The sequence below is a fragment of the Scomber japonicus genome, chromosome 19 (genome assembly GCF_027409825.1).
Source record: "Scomber japonicus isolate fScoJap1 chromosome 19, fScoJap1.pri, whole genome shotgun sequence".
NCBI classification, from domain to species: domain Eukaryota; kingdom Metazoa; phylum Chordata; class Actinopteri; order Scombriformes; family Scombridae; genus Scomber; species Scomber japonicus.
The window spans coordinates 7,949,426-7,971,312 of NC_070596.1; the positions used below are offsets into that span (position 1 = coordinate 7,949,426).

Consider the following 21,887-nt stretch of genomic DNA (forward strand, 5'->3'; position numbering starts at 1 on the left):
CTACAAATGATTTAAACGGCAAACATATTAATTATAGGCCTATTTCACAGCAGAACATTTGAGTGGTCACAGTAGGAAAAGCACAGAGGCAATTAATAACATTAATGGCTCCATTTTAGTGAAGTGACCCAGTAAGTCATGAGAGTGTGACACTGAACCAACATGCACAACAGACCCTGAAACTGAAAAAGCTAAATGGGATATAGAGCTCATTAATGTAATTATTTACACATATACTTTCTCCTCCTCTTACACACCATCACGTCTTCTGTGAAAAAGGTCCTCTCTCTTTAATGCTAAGTATAATCTCTCAATATATTCACCCTCTTTTGATTTGAGGATTCTTCCAGTTGAAAACATATTTTCCAGAAATTATAGACCACTTAATTAATTAATTAATTTCATGAGACTAAATATAAATGGTTGCCATGATACTCTTTGTTTCGGCATATTCCCATTTCAGAAATACAAATCTGACTGCACAAAAACACCAAAACACATGTCTGATCATTTTATTGTTATACTATATAGTACAACTTTGATTCTGCGCTGTAGGTTGAAATATTACATTTACTGATTGAGGTGCTACTATTAGTATCTGCATACTGCATACTGCACCTGTAAACAGTTTACAAGTAGAAAAATACAAAACCAGACGCCACTCATCAATATGTGAGGGAGAAACAACGAAAAAAGAGCACAAAACAAGTGGGGCTTCATAAAGCTATAGTACCTTTTGGTGAAGAAGAGTTTAACAGAATCGGGAACAATAAAGGCAGCGTGAAATGACTTCAGGGAACCAAGCTGCTGCTACTGCTGCTGCAGCCTTCTTGGTGGTGACAGGAATTGCACATATTTTCTAAAACAATAAAAATTTTAAAACAGGTCCAGAGTTCCATGTCCTTGCTGTTTTTAAAAGCTACATTTGTATACATCAAGTGCACTTGGCACAGTCCACAGGACACAAAACAGAGAGAGGTTCATGAGCACATCCTCCATGACGAAAAAGAAAGGTCCATCGCAGGCTCCTGTAAGGGGGCGGCGGGAATCCAGATTGTTTAAGGCATGCATTCACATTAAAGTAGAGACAGGATATTGTAGATAGGGTCACTGTCAGGGTCCTAACAGTAAATTCAGTTTGTGTATGGAAATATCAGCTGATGTGTCTCATAAAACAACAAATTCTGGAAAGCATATTGCAAGATTGTCTGCCAGAAGCCAAAACCAGCGCTGTAATTCCCCCCCTCCCCTAAATTCACAGGATTAAAAGTTAACTAGACTTGGTAAAATAAGACAATAACATCAATAGCGACACAAACATTCAGTACTGCAGATCCTCAGTTGCAAATGAGTATGTGCTGATGCTTTTACAGCACAGGAGGGCTGAGTGATATGGTAAAAATCATTATCATATAGAAATGGACTTTTTTTTCTTTTATCATAATATGACACATATATGCAAAATCATATGTAAAATAACCAAATTGGTGTTTAAAAACTTTAGGATCTAATTTAGTTTTAAATTGCAGCTTGCTCATATAACATAAGTGTCATTGAGTTAAATGTTTTATCACCCAGCCCTTGTTTTTTTTTTTTTTTGACTGAAAACAGATTAAAAGGTGAATTTATCTGGTCCAAGTAAGCAGAAAGAACAGACAGCTATATTTTACAGACACACATTCATACACACGATATGTACAGTAGATGCTCACACTCATAGAAACCGACGCACTCAAATTGTCAAAAGTGCTGTGTTGTGCATGTGTGTTCATCATGCGCACCGACTGAAATTTCTAAAGATTCTCATCTCTCTAATGTAACAATAAAAGAAAGTTAAGGCAACAAAGAGGAGAAAAACAACAACAAACAATCTCATCCAGACAGAGACTGACAAGATGTGATGCCATACACACACAAAGAATATCAATTTGTCCTTTCTGCTCAACAAAGAGTCACAAGAAAATAAGATGTACGTTTACACAGCAGACCTTTGTTGGTGCATCACAGAATGAAGGACTCAGGTTTAGCAGTTTGCATTGGTGATAATATCCAGCCCTAGGTGGAGGTTGAGCTACAGTTTATACCAGTACTGACCACAAGAGGGCAGAGACAGACCGTGTCAGTACTGAAGTCTACAGGTCCAGCTGCAGCAAAAATGAGTCTCATCTGATTCTGCAGACAATCTATCCCCTGAATACAAAACTGGTGTTAAAGCAAAACCTCTCAGTTTGTTATGAGTCAACACAGCGTGGCGGTACACAGATTCTATATATATGCATGTTTATGTTTTTGTGTCATGTGTTCAATTCTCAACATAAATTATGACAAAAATACTTTGTCATAAAATTGTCTGTATATATATATATATAGGCCTATGTAATATTCCAATTGGTTTACATAGAAATAAACAGAAAAGTTTAAAGTTATGCTGATTTTCGTGTGACTCCATTTGTATTTTGTGTTTGTTGCTGCTTGTGTTTCAAGTTACAAACTAGTTACCACTACCTAACCCTAACCCTACAACTGAGAGGTTTCCTTTAGACACAATCTTTATCTTTTAAGTACAAATGAAAATGATTAAATTAGTTGATCAACAAACAAATTTATCAGCAACTATTAAAAATAGTTTTGAGTAATTTTTTAACAGAAACTGACAAAGTTTTCTGTTTCCAGCGACATTTTAGGTCGCATCTTGGGGGTTAGGGTTAGGGTTACAACTAATCTATTAATCAAGAAAATATTCGATAGATGAATCGATGAAGAAAATAATCGTTAGTTGCACTCCTTTGTGTTTGGAGGTTTCCAGTACACTGTAGAAGCAGTGCCTCATATTTCTTCAAACAAAGACTTAAACCATCAGAATAATTTTAGAGATGCTAAAGTCAGAGTAGAATCCTGCAGGGGTCCTAAAGGGGTTTTAAGTAATTTTACAGACAGACTGGGACCTGTGGCTGTAAGTTCACCTCTTGAAATCCAGCATGAAGACAACTCATCCACGCCGATGACGAGGACAAACTGAGACACAAACAGACAGGACCACGATGACAAGTGCACATTTGGAACAGCGCTACAAAAAAGGCCAAGGTTTGGTCTTTTCAAACGTGACCCTCCTTAGACCTAAAAGATTTTCAAAGCATCATAGATGCAACAATTCATGGAAAAAGGAGGATTTTACCCTGCTCCAATGGGGTCCAACAAATCACTGAATATTCTAAATGTGATAATCCAAAATGCTTCTTTTAGGCACAGTGATGTTCACCAGCTCTGTCTGACACTGCCTGGTGGGATATGAGGTGAAAATAAAATTCTTATATTCGATATAAGATAGGATCCCTTTTTCTACTTATAGAGGACAAATAACAGTGTGTTGGGGTTGGAGTTTTCTTCCACACTCTTTCACCCAGCGTCTCTCCATCCTGATTTGTCCGGAGGCAAGTGCAGACAGTTGTGGGTGGGATTAAACCATGATGGTTCATCACTTTCTCTACTGTCTGCTGCTGTTGAAACTGGAGTTGGCGCTACTGCAGCTTTCCTCATAAGTGGGTGGAGGCTCTGTAACACACAAAGGCAAAAAAAAGAGTTAGTAATACAATATCTGTAGGTCAGCACATTTTGTCATTCTTTCATCAGTCTATATGAAAATGTGACGCATGTTTCTGTCTATATTCTAGCAAGGAAAAGCTACTCCTATACTCTAGGTTGACTTTGATTTATAAAAAGGAAAATGCATGCAGGCCTGCATTTGTACTGTGTTATAAATCTTATTGTCATTTTCTGGGGTACGCCCTTTCTGTCTTTTGTACACATGTAAACTTTTGGTAAGGACCCCAAGCACTGTTCATTTGCATTCATTTGAATTTTAGAAGTAGTTGTCTTGCCTAACTAGCCTCAGAGGAATTTCACAGCTCTCAACATATTAAGATGTTTAAAACATTACAAAACATAACTGGAGCCCCAGGATCTCAGTTTTACATAATATGTAAACAGAACTGTAATTTCAGCTGTGAACCATTCTGGGGACATTAGATATAAAAACAATGTTGTGCTTGTAACAAGTCAAAGTGCAACCTGAAACTATTTACAGATACCTGGTTGTTTTCCAGGACATTCTGGCCAATTTTAGCCTTATCAGGACTTTTCCATGATTAGAAAGTTATATTACAGAGTTTTCATGAATGCGTGGCCACACATACTGTCTGTGTTAAAAGTGACATAACTTTGCATCTACAGCTCTGTGATTTGAGCAAGGAGATTGTAAGATTACTTCAGTGTTTGTCTTATTAAGGTTTATCTATAGGAATGAAATACACTATTAAAAGAGTCCACTGCTGACTGAACATCAGGTTTATCTGGTTTTAGAGAAAACTTATTGCTCAATTTGACTCGGTGAAAGATCCAAAAAGGGTATTCAAATCATCTACTTCGATAAGGATGAGAGAATCATGAATATTTACTTAAACTGACATTGTGTAGTCAATGTCCCAGCATGCATCTGTGTATGTGTTTATCTGTGTGTTGTTGTGCAGGATGGTATGAAGATCTAACCGTGAGGGTAGTCCCAGCTGCTGTACTCTGGAGGGAGAATGAGAGAACAGGAAGTGGGGATAGGAGTGACATTTCCCTCTGTGAAGAAAGGTATGGTGGCCCCCGTGGACACACAGAAGAGGGGAGCTGACGCGTCGGTTCGTCTGTGGCCGGGTGGCAGCGCCGCACCGGGGGCGTGACTGAAGGCGCTAGGGGACATGGTGACCGGCTGACCAGAGGGATCCTGCTGTGAGTGACTCTTGGTGGGAATCTCCTCGCTGGCAACACCACCTGCACACAACCCCTCCTCCACCTCCTCCTCCGCTGGCGGGGCGCTGGGTGTCACCCCTGCCGCGCCGGGTGCCACGCTCGCGCCGCAGTGGACCGGACTGGTGGGCATGGGCCTCGATGGAGACAAGTTCACAGCGATGTTCCCGATGTAGATGGGCAGAGTGACGACTGTGTCTGGAGATTTTAGTGACACCTGTAACACAAACACTGACTTATGAAGACGACACAGGCCTCGATCAGATTTTAAATTTATGCTTTAATATAATTAGGGGCCATTACCATCTTTTTTTTTTTGCATAATCATTTCTTTATTTTTACTTTTGCTATTTTAGCTATGAGAAACTCAACTCCTGTAAACTCTGTGGACAGGAAGTGGAAGTACTATTTTTGGATTCATGGGGAAATAAACTTTGGGTGGTAACTTGTTTAAAAAGATTGTATATACATGTACACCGCCCTGACGCAATGGACATTCAATAGAGTCCTAAATATGGATTTCACAGCTGAAAATAATCCCCAACAAATTCACCATTAACTCCTATTTAAGGAACATTTGCACAAAAAAGCCTAAAGTTCAAAGTTCTTCAATAGTACTAATAGGGGCTTGAGGATGAGAGTCACAGACAGGGCATGGAACGTAAAACATAGTGAGAGCATGCATTAAGCACCAAGTATAGTCCATAAAATTCAATTTGCATAAGTAGGAGGAAAGAAAAATATAATGTGCTCTACCCAGAGAGATTCTAGATAGAAATGTGACTAAGGTGAATTACCTGCTATAAACATTCATATTCATTGCCATCTGCTGCTGATTGTGCCTGCATTGAATTTAATAGTTTTATAGAGTGGTTATGACTTTTATGGCACTTGTTTTGCCTTTATTTGATAGTTTTGTACATTATGCATCTTAACCAGAATGACCTCAGGGCTCCACAGTTTGGTATGATTTATTAACTTTTGTTTTTTTGTAGTTTAATGGTGCCAAAAAAACCTAAAATTAAAAGATGACAATAAGTGTTTGCATTTACACAAATGCTGAACATCCTTAGGTTCTTCAACATTTACTTTTATAAATGTGATTGGAAAGCTGTCAAAAAGGAAAAAAAGCAAGGCTGCAAAACAATTGATCCACAAGAAATAGCTAAGTATATAATCACTATATTTCAATAATATCAACTTACAAGAGTTTATAATAAGTGAGTGTCATTAATAATTCACTGGTTTCATTTGCTAAAAAATCTGGTTCTGTTCTAGTAGCTAAAAAGGTACATAAAGCTTATTTAGCTGCCACACAGGAACAACAAGTATTGACATACACTCACTGGCCTCTGCATTAGGTACACCTGTGCAATCTAATGCAATCCAATAGACAGCTCTGCTATAGATTCTACATTTATGAAGCTTATACATGTTCAGTCTTGTGTTTATTATTGAGGTCATAGCGGGTGATGGTGGTATACTAGGTTGCATTATATTGAATAGTGTTCCTAATATTTTGTCCACTCCATTAACATACATTAGGAGGGCAAAATATGAGGAACACCAATCACCAATCATCAATACCATGCATCTCAGTACGCCACCACCACTTAGTACGACCTCAGTGACTCACTTTAAAGCTTTTGTATTGGATTGAATTAGATTGCACAGGTGTACCTAATGAAGTGGCCTGTGACTGTATATCTATATGCTGAATGTATTCAGGTACCAACAGGAGCAAATAAACAGACATTTGTGTCATTAAAGTACTCAAAGTAACAAACAATACAATAAAATACTATGAACCCCGGAAGTCCAGAGGATAAGTCCAATCATTTTGTGACAACTTATAAAGCTGTCGTCATGTGGTGTTTGAAACAAGCACACTCACACACAAACACACACACAAACACACACACTGACCTGAATGAAATAGTCGATATCTATGAGGCCGCAGCAAGCCAGTGCTGACTGAGGAAGTGGAGGGACAATGATCTGCTCCCTCCACTCTGCGTGTTTTCCTGCTTTCACTCCAGCTCCCTCCACCTCCGCAATGGTCCGCAGGTCAAACAGAGGCCGCTTGGTCTTATAGGTCACTTTCTGATATAAAAGGGAAGAAAAAAAATTATACCCAGACATAAAAAGATCTGATAATGACTTCCAACCACGTCATCTACCTCTAGCTTATTTCGAGCTAAAACGTTCTTTTGAAATGGATCAAGGAAAACTCTATTACTGTTATCTTGTGTTATAGAGATTTTATGTGCATCCACATGAAAGGATTACTTCTATGAATGGTTATGTTTGAAGCTCCGGAGAATTTATGATACATCTCTAAAAGGTCAATACCCTCAAAAATTGAAATATCCAGGGGGCAGTGCACAGTCACTGCACTCATATTGGTATTTGGGAGCAGGCAAAGGCTATGAAGATGCAGGCCTGTGTGTTGAAGAGGCTGGGTGATGTTCATGGACCTCTGTTAAGTATTGCATTGCACATTTCACACCTTATATTTTATGATTTTATATTGTCTTTAGTTCTTTCAACTCATGCATTGTTCTATGCACTTGTTCTGTACTCATCTGAAAGTCCTATAAAGCCTTACTATAGAAAACCAGTTTCAAAAGAGACAAAGGTGCTAGAAAATTATATTCATTATTCCAGCAGCTACCTGTATGAGACTGGCAAGCACACATCCCGTGTCCTTCCCAGACTTGTTGTGGATCTCGGTGGCCAACTTGATCACCTGGCCGGGGATGTAACCCCTGAGGTCGCTGCGAGCTTTCATCATCAGGGTCCCCGTCTTCACCAGGAGGTAGCTGAACTTCTTAGTGATCACAGCATAGCTCGGATGCTGCAAAGGGGGGGACAGAGTCGCAGGGATAAATCACTTGTTTGTGCACTGCCTCATTAGCTCCTTTCCTGCTTACTTCCAGAGTATCTGCAATCTCTGACAATCATGATGGGAGGAGAACGCGAACATAAACAATGCAAAGGAGTAATGGAGAAAACAAATGATGTCCTCCACTGTGAAATCAAATAAATGTCAACCAAGATAAAGAATGATTAAATGAAAGGATGCATTAGAGCTTTTTCAAAAGACACAATGGCAAGAGTTCGGGATAAGAACGAGCAGAGAAATAACAAAATAGGATGATTGGTGCATCAATCTTACCTCAATGTCAGGCACCTCATTCAGGTTGAGCAGGTTGAGAAGGTAGAAGGGCTTCTGGGCTTTGTAGTCCTTGGAGAAGCGGGGTGTGTCGATGACTGCTCTTACACGGTAAACTATCTTCCCAAAGGGTCCCTCGAATGAAGTCGGCACAGCAACTGAGGAGAGGGAATGGGGTCGGGAGAGGGGGGCAACACAAACATCACTTTGACACTGAGGACACATACTGACAGTTCAGGTGGACTGATTCGGACTGATCCACATAACCCTAACCCTAGCCCTAACCGCTAAAGCATGTTCTTTTCCAAATAATTTGAGGATGTAAATGCTAAATGCTTATATATAAGTTTCTTGTTTCAGAGTTGGAAACTGTCTTCTTCCATCAGACTTCTATCAGAGCTGTCACAAGATATCAGACCGATTCTTCATGTCTCATCTTCGTTTTTTGTGACTCGAGAAAAGGACAGTGCAGGAAACAGGGAGGGAAACGGCTGGAGGGCAGGAAATTTAAGAAGAGTCAGATAAAAATATCTTTATGGGGAGAGAGCAAGCCAGACAGGCATGAGCAGAGAAATGCTCGGAGCTAGAAGAGAGGAAAAAAAACACTAGAATAAAGACGTTTTGATATCGTGACCTGTACCTACAGTACAAATCTGCATATAAATTCCCACACAGGATGCAGAAAAATGTGATTAATGTGTTGTTAAAACTACAAAGTGAGCCACTGTCTCACCCTCACTATTCTAATACGTTCCTTTTATTCCCTGAGCCTCATTCAGATGGTAATGTTGGTGGAGCCGACGGCTGCTGCAGGGACGAGTCTGCTGCTGCTGCTGTCAATAAGAATTAACCAGGACGCGTTGTTGCCGCCTCGTTGCAGACAGCTTGGCAGCAGGCTGAAGCACCAGACTGACTTTCCCTGGAGACACACCAAACTGAACTGCTTGTGGCTGCTGAATATGGTATGACACATATCTCCATTTCAACAAACAAAACTCTAAAATTTCTTCTTCATGAGGATGTAAAGAACACCCAGTAAGCACTTGTTGATTGAAGGTCAATAGACATCTAGGTTAACAATTGGACTAAATAAACCACCAAACACAGGAAATTGTGGGTAGAAATCCTGCTTGGAGGCAACAGTGTTTTTGATTTTAAAAAGGTTTGGCTAACCAGGAGAGGCATCACACATTTCTACATATAGTCTGTCTGAAGGCTACTGACTGGGTAGAAGCCAAAAAAGCCCCCAAATCTAAAAACTTCCTTCCAGCTAAGTACCAAAGTTTTGAAATTTATCACAGTTGACAGTTAAATTTCCGACATCAGCAGTAGGGCAGGACAATATATGGGGATCAGTTTATTTGTGCAGGAACTCATCTACAAAAGTTATACGGAAGCAGTCTAATAGTATCACTTTTTCATCTATTTTGTTCTTCTCTTCTTCCCCTCTCTTCCTGAACTTGTAGCTCATGTCCCTTTGGAATACAGCCAACCACCGTATCATCTAACCTCATTTATCCCTCTAAGTGTCCTTGTACTGAGTTTATCTCAGCCTACACCTTCCACTGCTCTTCCACTTCATTTGTCACTGAGGGAACAGATTTCGTTGTTCCCTCAGTGAGAAATGAACACCTGATGCCTCCGCTTCCCGCTACATCACCCAACCTTCACGCAACCCCCCAGCCCCCCCCCCCAACCCAATTCATAAACACATTAATCATTTCTGTTTGCATCATAACTCTTTCCACGAATAAGTAAAAATCTGAAGCAAATTTCAAAGTAACAGCAGGATGGTACGTACTGTATCTAAACCAGAAATACTGCTTTCTTTAACCGTGGTTGTATGTCTCCACCAACCAGTCAACAGTTACAGTTACAGTTTACATCCATGTATGTCCAGACTCATAATATTTGACTTATAAGACTTTGATAAATAACAAGGTATTAAATTTGACCTGTGACCACCAAATTCTAATCAGTTCATCCTTGAGTCCTATAGTGTATGTTTGTGCTGGATGTAATGAAATTCCCTTAAGGCGTTCCTGTGATATTGCATAATGGAACAGAAGTGAGATCACAGTGATGTTGACCTTCGACCACCGCATTTTGATCAGGTCATCCTTGAGTCCAAGTGTACATTGGTGGCAAATTTGAAGAAATTCCCTCAAGGTGTTTCTGACATATTGCATTCAGAAGAATGGGATGGATATGAGGTCACGGTGACTGTGACCACCACCAAAATCTGTGTGAAACTTTGTCCTTATTAACATATGAATTTTTGAGAGGAAAAACTTTTTTTGTGAGGTCACAGTAACCTTTTACCATCAAAATCCAAACAGTTCATCCTCAAGTCTAATTGGACATTTAAGCCAAATTTGAACAAATTCCCTGAAGGTGTTCCTGAGATATTGAGTTCACAAAATGAGACGCATGGATGGACAACTGAAAATATAACACCTCAAGCCACGACTGTTGCCAGCAGGGAACCACACGAATATAAATATGTACAAATAAAATTAAAAATGTGGTCTTGTCATCAGAAATGTATTATGGTGCATTGACAGAAACACCCCTCATCTTAACATAATACAATTCAACAGCACCACAAACTACAGCCTCTGAAATGACTAGAAAGTTGAGTCGACACTTCTTCAAAATTGTTGCAACAAAACGAATATAAGGAAGGACTTATTGACTTATTGCAATAAACTGTTGACTAGGTGTATGTTACTGATGTGATGTGAAGGCTTCCCACTGCTTTTGTCCAGAAACACTTTCTTCAGTCCTTACGACAGAACACACTATAACCTGCATATTTCTTCAACATCTCTAACTAGTTTACATTATGTCTTCATCAAATTGCTGGCACAAAAGAATATTCTCCCACCCATTACTTTCTTTCTGTTCATTGTGTGTCTCCACATGAATGAACAGACACTCATTTTCCAAAGAACAATGTGAAGCACTTTACAACCACTCTAATTCACCCAAAAGGACACATTCATACACTGTTGGTGGCAGAGGTGATGTGCAGTTGATAACCTGCACATCTGGAGAAAATTAGGGTTCAATGAGACTCTGACATGGAGCACCTGCTGTTCCTGACATTGTCTTTTCTCCCCTAAAAAACAACTCTGAATTGTTGTTGTAAAGGCTATAACACACATCTGCTGTTCTCTAGCCCTCAACAGTTGATAACAAATGTGATTTAAAAAACAACTTATCATCATCATCATCATCTCTTTAACTCAGATTGACTCCTTCTGCTTTTAAACTTACTAAAAAGCTGCTCTGCTGCAGCTCTATTTAAAGAACAAACAAGAGCCTGAGAGTCTGTTTAAAGTGCCAGCAGGAGGCAGTAGGAGACACTTGATTCTCCAATGAGCTACTTATCTCTGACTGATTGTTAACATGCTCTGTGCCGGTGCTCTTAAATCTGTGGGCCCCGAAAGAAGGGAAGGGCAAAGCACAGGGGCATGAAGACCAATTAAACAGTGACTGCACAACAGGAGAGGGAACTAAAAATAACCCCAAAGCCCCCCCTCCTGTGCTCCAGCACACGCCTGAGAGAGAGTAAGATACCAGAGAGACACCGCATGGTGTGTGCCCTAACAGGTGCCAAGTATGTTTAGCTGGTCTTTATGTGATTTGCATGGTTGTGTTTTAGTCATTTCTTGTCAGCCTTCCAGAAAAATATGCTTCCTTTTCCTTTGAACAATGTGTTTGTGTCATTTAGCATGCTCATCTTACATGTCTTAAACATTAACTAGATTAGTGATCTCTCACACATCGTCAGTATGCCTCTGCTTTGTGTCAGACACAAAGAACGTAAATAAAGCTAAAAAAAAGTCCCACGTTATCTCACTTGTACACTCCTTACACTGATGTCATCGGGACATCTGATAAAACAGGCCGTGAGAAAATAATTAAAGGAGCTGGGAGTGTGCTCCTCACATGAGGGAATGAGGTAAAACAGGTCAGTCGTTAATCCCACACTCACCTGGAATAACAAACTGGAAAGGGAAATTGTGTTCGCCAGCTACGAGAGTTCCTGTAAAAGAGAGGAAGGTTTATCAGTAACACAGCAGACAGAATGAAAGGGGAAAAAATGCAAATACTGGTGCAGTGGTAATTCTGAGGGTTTGTGTGTTTATTCCAACTTCACATATTCCCCTCACATATTCCATTAGTTGCCCAGGTGAAGTGCCGTGCCTGTGGGCTTATGGGACTTTACCATTGGGATGGAGTTTCTGAGACAACGAGGCTTTGTTGTTCAAAGACAGCTGAGCTCAGATGTCTTGTGTTGTTCATGAAACTTGCAACTGAATCTAATCAAACAGCGTCAGAGGAAGTCATCAACTGCTGGGTGTGTAACGACCTACACGTGTAGCTGGCAAAGTTGGAGTATTTCTCAGCAACGTTAATCAATGATTTACAAGCACAGTGAAGCCAGGGATCGACCCAAGACTGAGTGCACTCTTCTGCACCTTTAAAACATCTACAGGTCAGCATTGCTGTGATAAGCCTGCCCTTTTTTAGATTAAAGGGTAAGGCTGACTTTATTGTATGTTTTTTCTTATTATCAACAATCCTGTCACTGTAGGACTCTAGCCCCTTAATCCCTCTGGGTGCTATTGAAGACATGATATAAATCTTTAAAAAATGTGTGAAAAATATATTCTTTAACTTTTAAAAAGGGATCTATACTTTCTCCAAACAGCTAGTATAGTTGTTAAACAAAGTTATTCAAATAAGAGCAAACTTGTTAGGGACTATTTTCAGGTGCGGATTAATACACATTTTGTGCTTCAGAGAGGACTGCGTTTGTGTTTGTGTGTGTGTGTGTGTGTGTGTGTGTGTGTGTGTGTGTGTGTGTGTGTGTGTGTGTGTGTGTGTAAGCGAGAGAGAGAGACTGACAAAATAAAGCACAGTGTGGGTTTATGTTAATGAGGGAACATGTCACCCAATACCGTATGACTCGTTGTTATATTTTTAAAACTTCTTTTTTTTTTTACAACAATAGAGCTCTGTGGCACAGAGGGATATCAGGTATTGGGTGCACAGATAATACTTGTAAATATATCAGTTCTTCGTTGGTGTTGTTTTATTCATGGGATTTGTTGCCAATAATAAACATACAGAATATTTCCCACCTTATTCTTTAAAATTGTTGGCATAAACAGGTATACAGAGAAAAATAAGAAAGTTGATTAGAACAGGCATTATTTCAGGCAGAAGAGCAGAGAAACAGAGTCTGCAAACTTTATATATCTGATGCTATCAAACAGCACAGAGTGAAGTGAAACAGACCTCGCTGGGGGTTGTCAGTAATATATGCAGTGTTTTTAAGGCCCTCAACAGGAAGTGCTTTGAAATTTGAGAGTCGTGTTATGGAAGAAAACAATAAAACTGCAAATACATTTCCTCAGAATAAGAATTTGTATTCACAAAATAGGAACTCTCACGCTTTTATCTCACTTGTTTACACATTGCCTGGGTATTACAAAAATCGCTGAGATCAAATATGACACCAGCTGGCTAGAGTATTCAGTTTGGATTATTGATTTCTGAGTGTTTTACCTTTCAAAACGAAATCTTTAAAAACAATTGCAACTTATTCATTTATATTAACTGTGAAGAGAATTTACAGTGTTTCAATCTTGTTTACTGCACAAGCTCAAGTGAATTTATGACAAAAGAATAAGGACTTTCCATCACTGGGAGCACCTTGAGCCAATGAGATGATTAATTCTCAACATGAGCTGGCAGCCCAATTAAATTCTTCCAGACAGCAAAATGTCTCACCTCATTAGGGACGAGCACAACTTTTTCCATTGGTCTCAGTTTTCTTGAGCGAAAGCACACAGACTGCTCGTGTGTTCATTTGCATCATGTGTGCTACTGTAGAGGAAGTGGTCAAGCTTTCAACTAGTGCTATGCAGGTGCAACATGTAGTATTTCAGTAGCTTAACTCTACATGTACAGAAAGTAAAATATTTAAAACACACAAGGAAGAAAAATGATTGAATAGCAAGATGTTAGAGATTCAAAATATCAGCATACAAACCCTATTCTTTAAATATCCATCTAACCCTACAGTACAACAGTCCTAGACAATTACAAACCACTGCATACTTACAGCACTAGAGACTGCCAAGAAGACTAAATAATTACACACAAGGGAAAAGGAGAAAAATATCAGTAATCAACTGGCTGAAATTTAAAAACAGAACAGCCCAGTTTTGAAAAAAAATGCTAAAACTCAACTAAACAAACCTAAAAATATGCTTAAATGTACTGCAATAGACTCACAGCCCCTATTCCTGTATCTTAAAGGCTCTTCTGTCATGTCTCACACTCTTAAAATAACCCACACAGCCAACTCTATGATGCACTCAACAAGTAGTACTTTGTACAGACAAATCTGGGTTATAGGCAGAAGTAAACAAGCGGTTATATGGTGTCACCTTCAAACCCAGCATAATGTAATGAATGTAAATGACTTTTAAACCACTCTGGTCTCAGACATCCTGCAGAATTTATTATAATATAAACATCAAAGGTCATTTAAATTAAGGGTACAATCTAAAAACCTTTCAAAGTTTCTCCGAATTAAAAAAAAAAAATGTCTGTGCTGTCCATCTTGTCAGGAACCACCCATGGTTTGGCCCAATCAGTGTCCCATAAGGATTCTAGCGTAACCTTGTGGTCTCGCGAATCCAGCTGTTTCGCAAGGTAAGATGGTGATAGACAGATGGTTCTTCCTATCACCTGCCAAGTCTTTTTTGAAAGTGTCTGTCCCTTTCCAAACAGTTTCCCAAGATGATTTCTCAGATTCTGTATAACAAACCATCTGGAGCGTCACGTTAGTTATCAGCTGCTCCAACAATAAAAAAACAGGATGCAAAACCACATGCTTCTCATCTATGAAATATATTTTACTTTAATTCATCTACATTAAATCTTCACATGGCATGCTAGCAAAGGACTGACCCAAGTGGTCTGCTGCACAGGACCGATGGTGAGGAGCCAATCCACATATCTCTTACTAGCTGGATATTCTTTTGTTTTTCCTGGCCAACACTCCACATTTACAGTATCATGTGTTTCAGATTTTTATTAAATGATGCATTTCTTCTCATTGCAAAGGTCAACTAAGATCGTGGTCAAGTTTGTGGATTTATAGGTATGAAATAGCATGTACAACTGACTGGTTCAATTCCTTTGCATCACTTTAATATCCACATCATGGGTTTTGGACAGAAGCGGGACATTCATTTTACTTTGACCTAAATTATGTGTCATAACCACTTCACACTAGCGTTTTACTGAACTGCCACAGTCACACAGGCTACCCTTCTCTGTCAGAAAGGAAACTGCCAAATCCTAACCTCACTGCTTTCACTGTCTGTGAATGTGTTCAGTTCGCTGGATTTCACTTTAGGACAATGGGCTTCAACCTAATGTTCTGAAGTGAGAAAAGCTCATTCAAAATTAACATTAATGACAGAAATGACTAAAAAGACAGTCCTGTAACATAACCTTGGTCAACACTGGTATTGTTTATTTAATATTTTAGTTTTAGCAGCTTTTGTCACTAGTTCTATGGGCTGGCCAGCATCAGCTAGGTCAGATATCAGGGCTTCCCATACATTCATTTATATGTGGCTACCACTTGCCCATTTTGGGGGGCTGCCAGGACCTTCTATCGTCCTCGGGAGGATGTGATGTTATATCAATTTTGGTGATAATTTGGGTTGTAAGTTGGAAAAAACCCAACCAAAAAACGAGTGCACAAAAACTGAACATGTCTAACTTCAGACAGCTTTCTGAACCTATTAGCATGTTAGCCTGTGTGTGTACATGTGTTTGTGTGTGTGTGTGTGTGTGTGTGTGTGTGTGTGTGTGTGTGTGTGTGTTTTGACGGCAAGTTTAGTAGCAGTAGCCCAACGCCATTAAACCAGCTGTATTCCTGAAGGATGACGCACAGCACAAGCTTACCCAGCTAACAGCTGACAATGTGTCCAGTCAGTGGGTGAGGAAACATAGACCAAGGTCAGCTATAGCCACAGTATCAATCTAATTCTGTGTGAAACACTGGACATGGCTACAACATCAGTAAGATAAGGAGGACTGAACAGCCCAGACGTTTTTCAGAAAGCCTAGACTACAGTTAGAAAGTTGTAAAAATGGCATTAAAAGAAAATAAGCAAGTAAGCAACATTTAGGGTGACATATTGAACTCTGGTAGCAGCACTGGTAGCTACAGTTCTTTTAAATGTTGAAAGCTTGAAAAGCATTTTTGAACGTGATGACAAATAACAAATACTGTCTATCCAGAGATGTGTGGTGAAGTAGTAGTATGAAATAGTAAAACATAAAAAAATATAAAAACACAGTAAATGTTACAGTGCATCTCCCTCAATCGTGGTCTAAACATAAAGCTATCTTTAGTAGAACCACAATCACACAGCAGCGGTGGGAGGGAGATCCTTATTTCCTGAAGGTCATTAACTGAGATCAGTGACAGGATGAAGAGTGGACGCTGACATCACTGGTTTTCACTCCTCCAACCGTCAAGCATCTGTGGCATACCACATTATCAGTCAGCCAAAGTGAGCGTTGTTTTGTGTGTGTGTATGAGTGGGTGTGCGGGGTGATCTTCCGTCACCCCTCCAGTCTCTTGCTCTCTCTCTGTTGCTTGCTCGGCCCTTGGGGGCAGAGCAGCCCATTTTCGGAAGAGAATGGGATACGGAAAAAATAGCAGAGATAAAGAGGAGCTCGGAGGGAGGGTGTGTAATGAATTATTTATGTCCTCCTACGTTTGGAGTATGCCTGGTGTTTTACAATATGCTATGGGTGTGTGTGCGTGTATGTTTTTGCACACCAGAAAAGTCACAAACTAACTGTGAAAAAAACAAAAACACTGAACGGTACTTTGCCAGCATGCACGATTTTTTGATTCTTTCATGTCACTTTGAGAACTACATATTTTTAAAAAAGTAAATTCAACTTTTGCCATTGAACAAAAAAAAAACAACCCAAAAAACATCTCACCAAATAAAATAGTGAAAAATCAGCTTTTTAAAAACTTTCTGGCACTATCTGATCAAAGGATTTATCAATTTGACCAGAAATCAATGCCAGCTTTCATAACTTCACAGTTTTCAGTACTACATTTTGGTTGGCACTAAAAATGTGGAGGTTTGAGAACTAGCCTGTAAGCAACATTTTATCCACACTGCAGGTTTCACTTTTATTCATGCAGCATTCACATCAAAGCAAAGTACAGCAGTATGGCAACATGTCTGCTTGTTCCTGTGTGGATGGGTGCGTTCATGTTTGTGCCTGTTTGTCGGTTCGGTTTGAGTAATCTGTACCTGCTTTGTAGCCAGATTTTCTCCTGTCTTCTACACCCTGTTTGATATCTGATCTAAAGTTATAACAGTTCTGTTATACAATAATCTTCTTGTAGTACAGTTTGTCTTAATCTCTTGAGCTGATGGATCAGAAACAAAAACTATTCAATGTTACAAGACACTTCACCTTTTCTACAGTCTCAGAATCTTATTTCTGTTTCAACAAGTGACCTCCCGTCTTGTTTATCTTGAAATGAAGCAGAGCATGAACTTGTTTTAAATTCCTTGACGATAACGTACAGTATTACCGATCTTATCCAGCGTCTCACCGGAAAAAAGTGGAAGAATTCTAATATCTAAAATAATCTTTTTTCTCATTTACATCTGGTGGTTCACTGTGCAAACACTGTCATTTCCTATCTACTCTCTCAGTTCAGGAGGTGAAATCTCAATGTTGCAGTCATCCGTTTCCATAGGGAATATTTCTTCAGTGGAAAGTCATTTGAATGAAATTTCCTTCACTGTGTAATACAGTTTTCTATACTGTACCAGTTAGTGGAAGAAGCATCCTCAAGTACAAGTTCTGCATTAAATTGTACTGAAGTAAAAGTCAGCAGTAAAAATAAGTGAGTGAATTGTATTTGAACATAACAAGTAGAAGGACTTATAAATTATAAATATGATGTCATGGACTTTCCCCCAGAGTCATCTGACCTCAACCCCACCGAATATTTATGGGGGCACTGGTTGACTGAGAAAGCCAAGCCTTCTGTGACATCACAGGAAGCTCAAATCCTGCTGCTATAATGTGGGTCATCATGTGACTTGTGTAGTCCATGCCAGCTCAAGTGCATGCTGTCATTAAAGCAAAACGGGGACAGAACAGAACGAATACTACGATATTTAGAAATTCATGCACGTTTTTCAAAGATTAAACTTTTCAATCAAATCGTTAAGCTAATATCATTTGTAATAATATAATATTCAAAACAAATGCAAAATAGAAATATCTTGAGTAGTGGTCTCAAACTTTTGGACACCACTGTATATGTATACATAGCAGTTGTATGAGCATAGTAGATGCGAATGAGAGTTAAACATTGAACTGCTTCGTGCTGTTTTAACCAGCATGGATTACATGCTCTAATGACTGTTAAAAGTCCCACAGTGCAATTTGCATTTACAACAGATTTCATGCATGCACGGCACATTTCACCTTCTGGCTGTAGGCAGTATCGACAACACATACAAAAGATGGAAGATCACGCTTGCAACAAAAGGTCCTGTAAGCCCTCGTTTCCGCAGGCGAGCTGGGCCTCAGTACTGCGGGGGGAAGGCACTGCCCAGAGACAGAGGGGAGGGAGGGAGGGGGGGGTGTAAACCTGCCCATTTAGAGACTGGTGGATACTGATGACTACGTCTCACCTTGGAGAAGTGTCACGCAGTGAAGCAGGCTGGAACATCCCTGCAGGGGAACTGTTACTCTGACTGATTGAGACTTTAGCTCCTCGCTACAAGGCTGCAAAAACCTACTGCTGACATCTCATTCATCGTCAGATTAAACCTGTTCCTGCACATTTCCCATAAACAAAATTGGGTGAAAGATGGGAGACTTCAATCACGCTACACAGTGTCATTATGGCAGGAAAGTGAAGTTTCTGATTTTCAGTGTTCTCAGAGAAGAAGAATAAATCGGTTTGTTTCTTATGAACGATGTCAGCAGAAAACACTCGTCACATATACTGAAGGTTTATCATTTACGGTTGATGTTTAGTTTTTTAATAGTGTGCACAAATATGAATGAAGATCTAAAGCAGCCTGGAAAGTAGGAAAAGCAAATAAAATATTAATCCTGTCCATCAAGGTCTCCATTCATGCACCTTGTGTTTTGATGTGGACAGTTCAATGATCAGGCTAAATGTGCGACTGACAGATAAGCTACAAATAAAGCCATGAGGGTTTTCCTGTCATCACCTTTGTCAGCGACAGACAACGTGCTGTTGAAGTACTGCTCCTCCAGAGCCCACGATGTGTCATTCAGTTTATTGGTGATCCCGCATGCGCCCTGACAGTTCACCTTGATGGCTGTGGAGAGAGAAGAGGAAACAAGAGTCAATCTACTGTCTGAAAACGAATCCTGTGAGAATTAACTAGTATTTTTCAAAATGGCTATTAAAAATAAGTAGGACTGCAACCAACTACGATTTTCATGATCTATTAACCAGCTGATTATTTTCTTGGTAATCAATTAGTCTAGAAAATGTCAGAAAATGGTGAAAAATGAACGTTGGTGGTCTTTATTTTTGAAAAGTGACTGTTATAATTTCCCATTTCAGATGTCCAATTTTGTCTAACCAATGGCCAAAAACTCCCCACATTTTCAGTCTATTCTCACATACAGTATGATGAACAAAAATATTCAATCACAAAACAGCAAATTATTGGCATTGAGATCAAAATAGTTGCTGTCAGCAGGACTGAATCTACAGCTTTTATTTACTCCACCAGTAGGAGCTCAATCAGACTTAAAAATACTTCACATAAAGACTTCAGTCAGAACAAATCTTTTCATCATAATTATCGCTCTAGTTATTTTCTATAGTCTGTGCATCCATGATTTACATTTCATCGTTTGCAACAGATTTCAGATGAACAGAGCTGCCACAGGGGATTATTCCTCTCCTGTTTTATATTTACAGCAGTATTAAAGCAGTTAATTCAGGAGAATGAATAGCATCTGACAAAAACTAGTCCCAAACTGTCAAAATGCTTCCTGTAGTTGAAGTGAATTGGATCTTGTAAATGACAGAAGCTCTGGCTCTTATTCCTGACTCTTGAGTGTGTAACGGAAAAGACAGAAACATCTCTGCAATGTAACCGCAGCCAGTTTGAGCACCACAGTGTGGAGAATACAGACCGGCGGTACAATACACCCTAATTAGCATAACAATGATTAACAAACGAGGACGCCTCACTAAATCATTACGGGCCTCTGCTGCTGTAAATAATCAGCACAGGCTGTGAACAGTCTCTCTGTCAACAGATGGGAGAGAGCATCAGTAAACTTTATGAGGGAGCTGTTGTGAAACTAAAGGCGTGGATAACCCTGTTTGTGCTCCACCTTCAGTTTCATGTTGCGATGATGAGGATGGCGATGATGCTGAACGCAGGTGGTTGGATGAAGCTCATATCAGGATGACTCATATTACAACAGGATGTGTGAAGGTAGATGTAAACACTTTTTTTCTTTTAACTGAATCCAACTTCTGTGTTTTTTGTGGCTTCAAAAAATGCTGAAAAAGCAGATTTGGGAAAAACTAACAAAAATGCAACTATGCAAAAGCAATGCAACACAAACCAGCAGATGTTTTCACTGGTTATCATTATTCTTTTATACTTGGACGTGTGTCATTTTTTAACATAAGACAACTGGTGAGGTTAACCAACATGTTCTCCTGTGAGCCTGTTTCTTGTACAGGAAGTGATGTTATCTCTTTCCCACGCCTGATTCAGACATCAAGACGACTGCACTGACTTTGACTTTACACTTGTGCCTGATGTGTCATGTGACAGGCATCAACAATCAATCAACAAGCACCACAAAAAAAAAGTTAGAAGCTGCATGGATGACCCTGCAGGTCTGCAATGTGAACGTAGCCTATCTGTATCACTCCTCCTCTCTCTATCCCTCTTGTCTCTCTGTTGATCTGTCTGTGAGGAAATGAAAATCTTCAGATAATACACACACACACACACACACACACACACACACGCACACACACACACACACACACACACACACATATATAAACACAGAAACACCCAAACTGTGACAGAAGCCAGAGGATTAAACAGAGAGATGGCCAAACCTCAATATTATCTCAGTGTTTTGATAAGCACACAGAGAGACAGACAGACAGACAGACAGACAGACAGACAGACAGACAGACAGACAGACAGACAGACAGACAGACAGATCAGGCTAGGTATCATTCTAAATATTTCATTACTGGTCCCAATGAGACACATTATTAATATGTTTTACTTTATTCCTTCCTTCTAACCTAGTCACATTTTTAAACTTCAACGTCTTTGGTTAGCCTTGACCCAAGCAGCTGTATAATGTTACCTCCACGATATACTTTCAAATGAAATATAATATAACATTAACAAAAACACTAAGTCAGGTAACGAGAGAAAAAAAAGTATGTTATATTTGATACATTTTCCACTATTGTAGATGTTCTGACAGCAGTATTTATGGGATATGGGAATACAATACTTACATTTTTTTTTAAATATATTTATATTAGGCTAATCAGATCAGATCATGTGTGTGTGCTTAATTCAGCCAGTTAAAGACCCAATGAATCAACCAAGTCTGAAAGTTCTATAGATAAGAAGCTATTTTTGTGTTTTGGACAATGGGTCAGAGCTTGGGGAACCTGTGGTAGACATTTTTCATTTTATTCAAACATTTCAGACACAATAAATAGATTAATTGATAATGAAAGAAATGCTAAGCTCAGCCCTAAAATAAAGGTATTTTATCAAACTGATGC

The 21,887-nt window shown here is 39.4% G+C and overlaps 1 protein-coding gene across 1 annotated transcript in view; it reads right to left on the reverse strand.

Moving 5' to 3' along the window:
• Nucleotides 1-2,828: 2,828 nt before the first annotated feature.
• Nucleotides 2,829-21,887, reverse strand: part of arrdc1b (arrestin domain containing 1b) — a 39,075-nt gene continuing 20,016 nt past the window's right edge. Inside the window, exons 2-8 of the mRNA XM_053339410.1 lie at nucleotides 19,300-19,410; nucleotides 11,967-12,017; nucleotides 7,970-8,124; nucleotides 7,466-7,648; nucleotides 6,718-6,894; nucleotides 4,546-5,008; nucleotides 2,829-3,552 (exon numbers count right to left, since the gene is read on the reverse strand). Of these exons, the coding sequence (XP_053195385.1) occupies nucleotides 3,485-3,552; nucleotides 4,546-5,008; nucleotides 6,718-6,894; nucleotides 7,466-7,648; nucleotides 7,970-8,124; nucleotides 11,967-12,017; nucleotides 19,300-19,410 (1,208 nt within the window). The 3' untranslated portion in view covers nucleotides 2,829-3,484. The remainder of the gene's footprint in view (nucleotides 3,553-4,545; nucleotides 5,009-6,717; nucleotides 6,895-7,465; nucleotides 7,649-7,969; nucleotides 8,125-11,966; nucleotides 12,018-19,299; nucleotides 19,411-21,887) is intronic.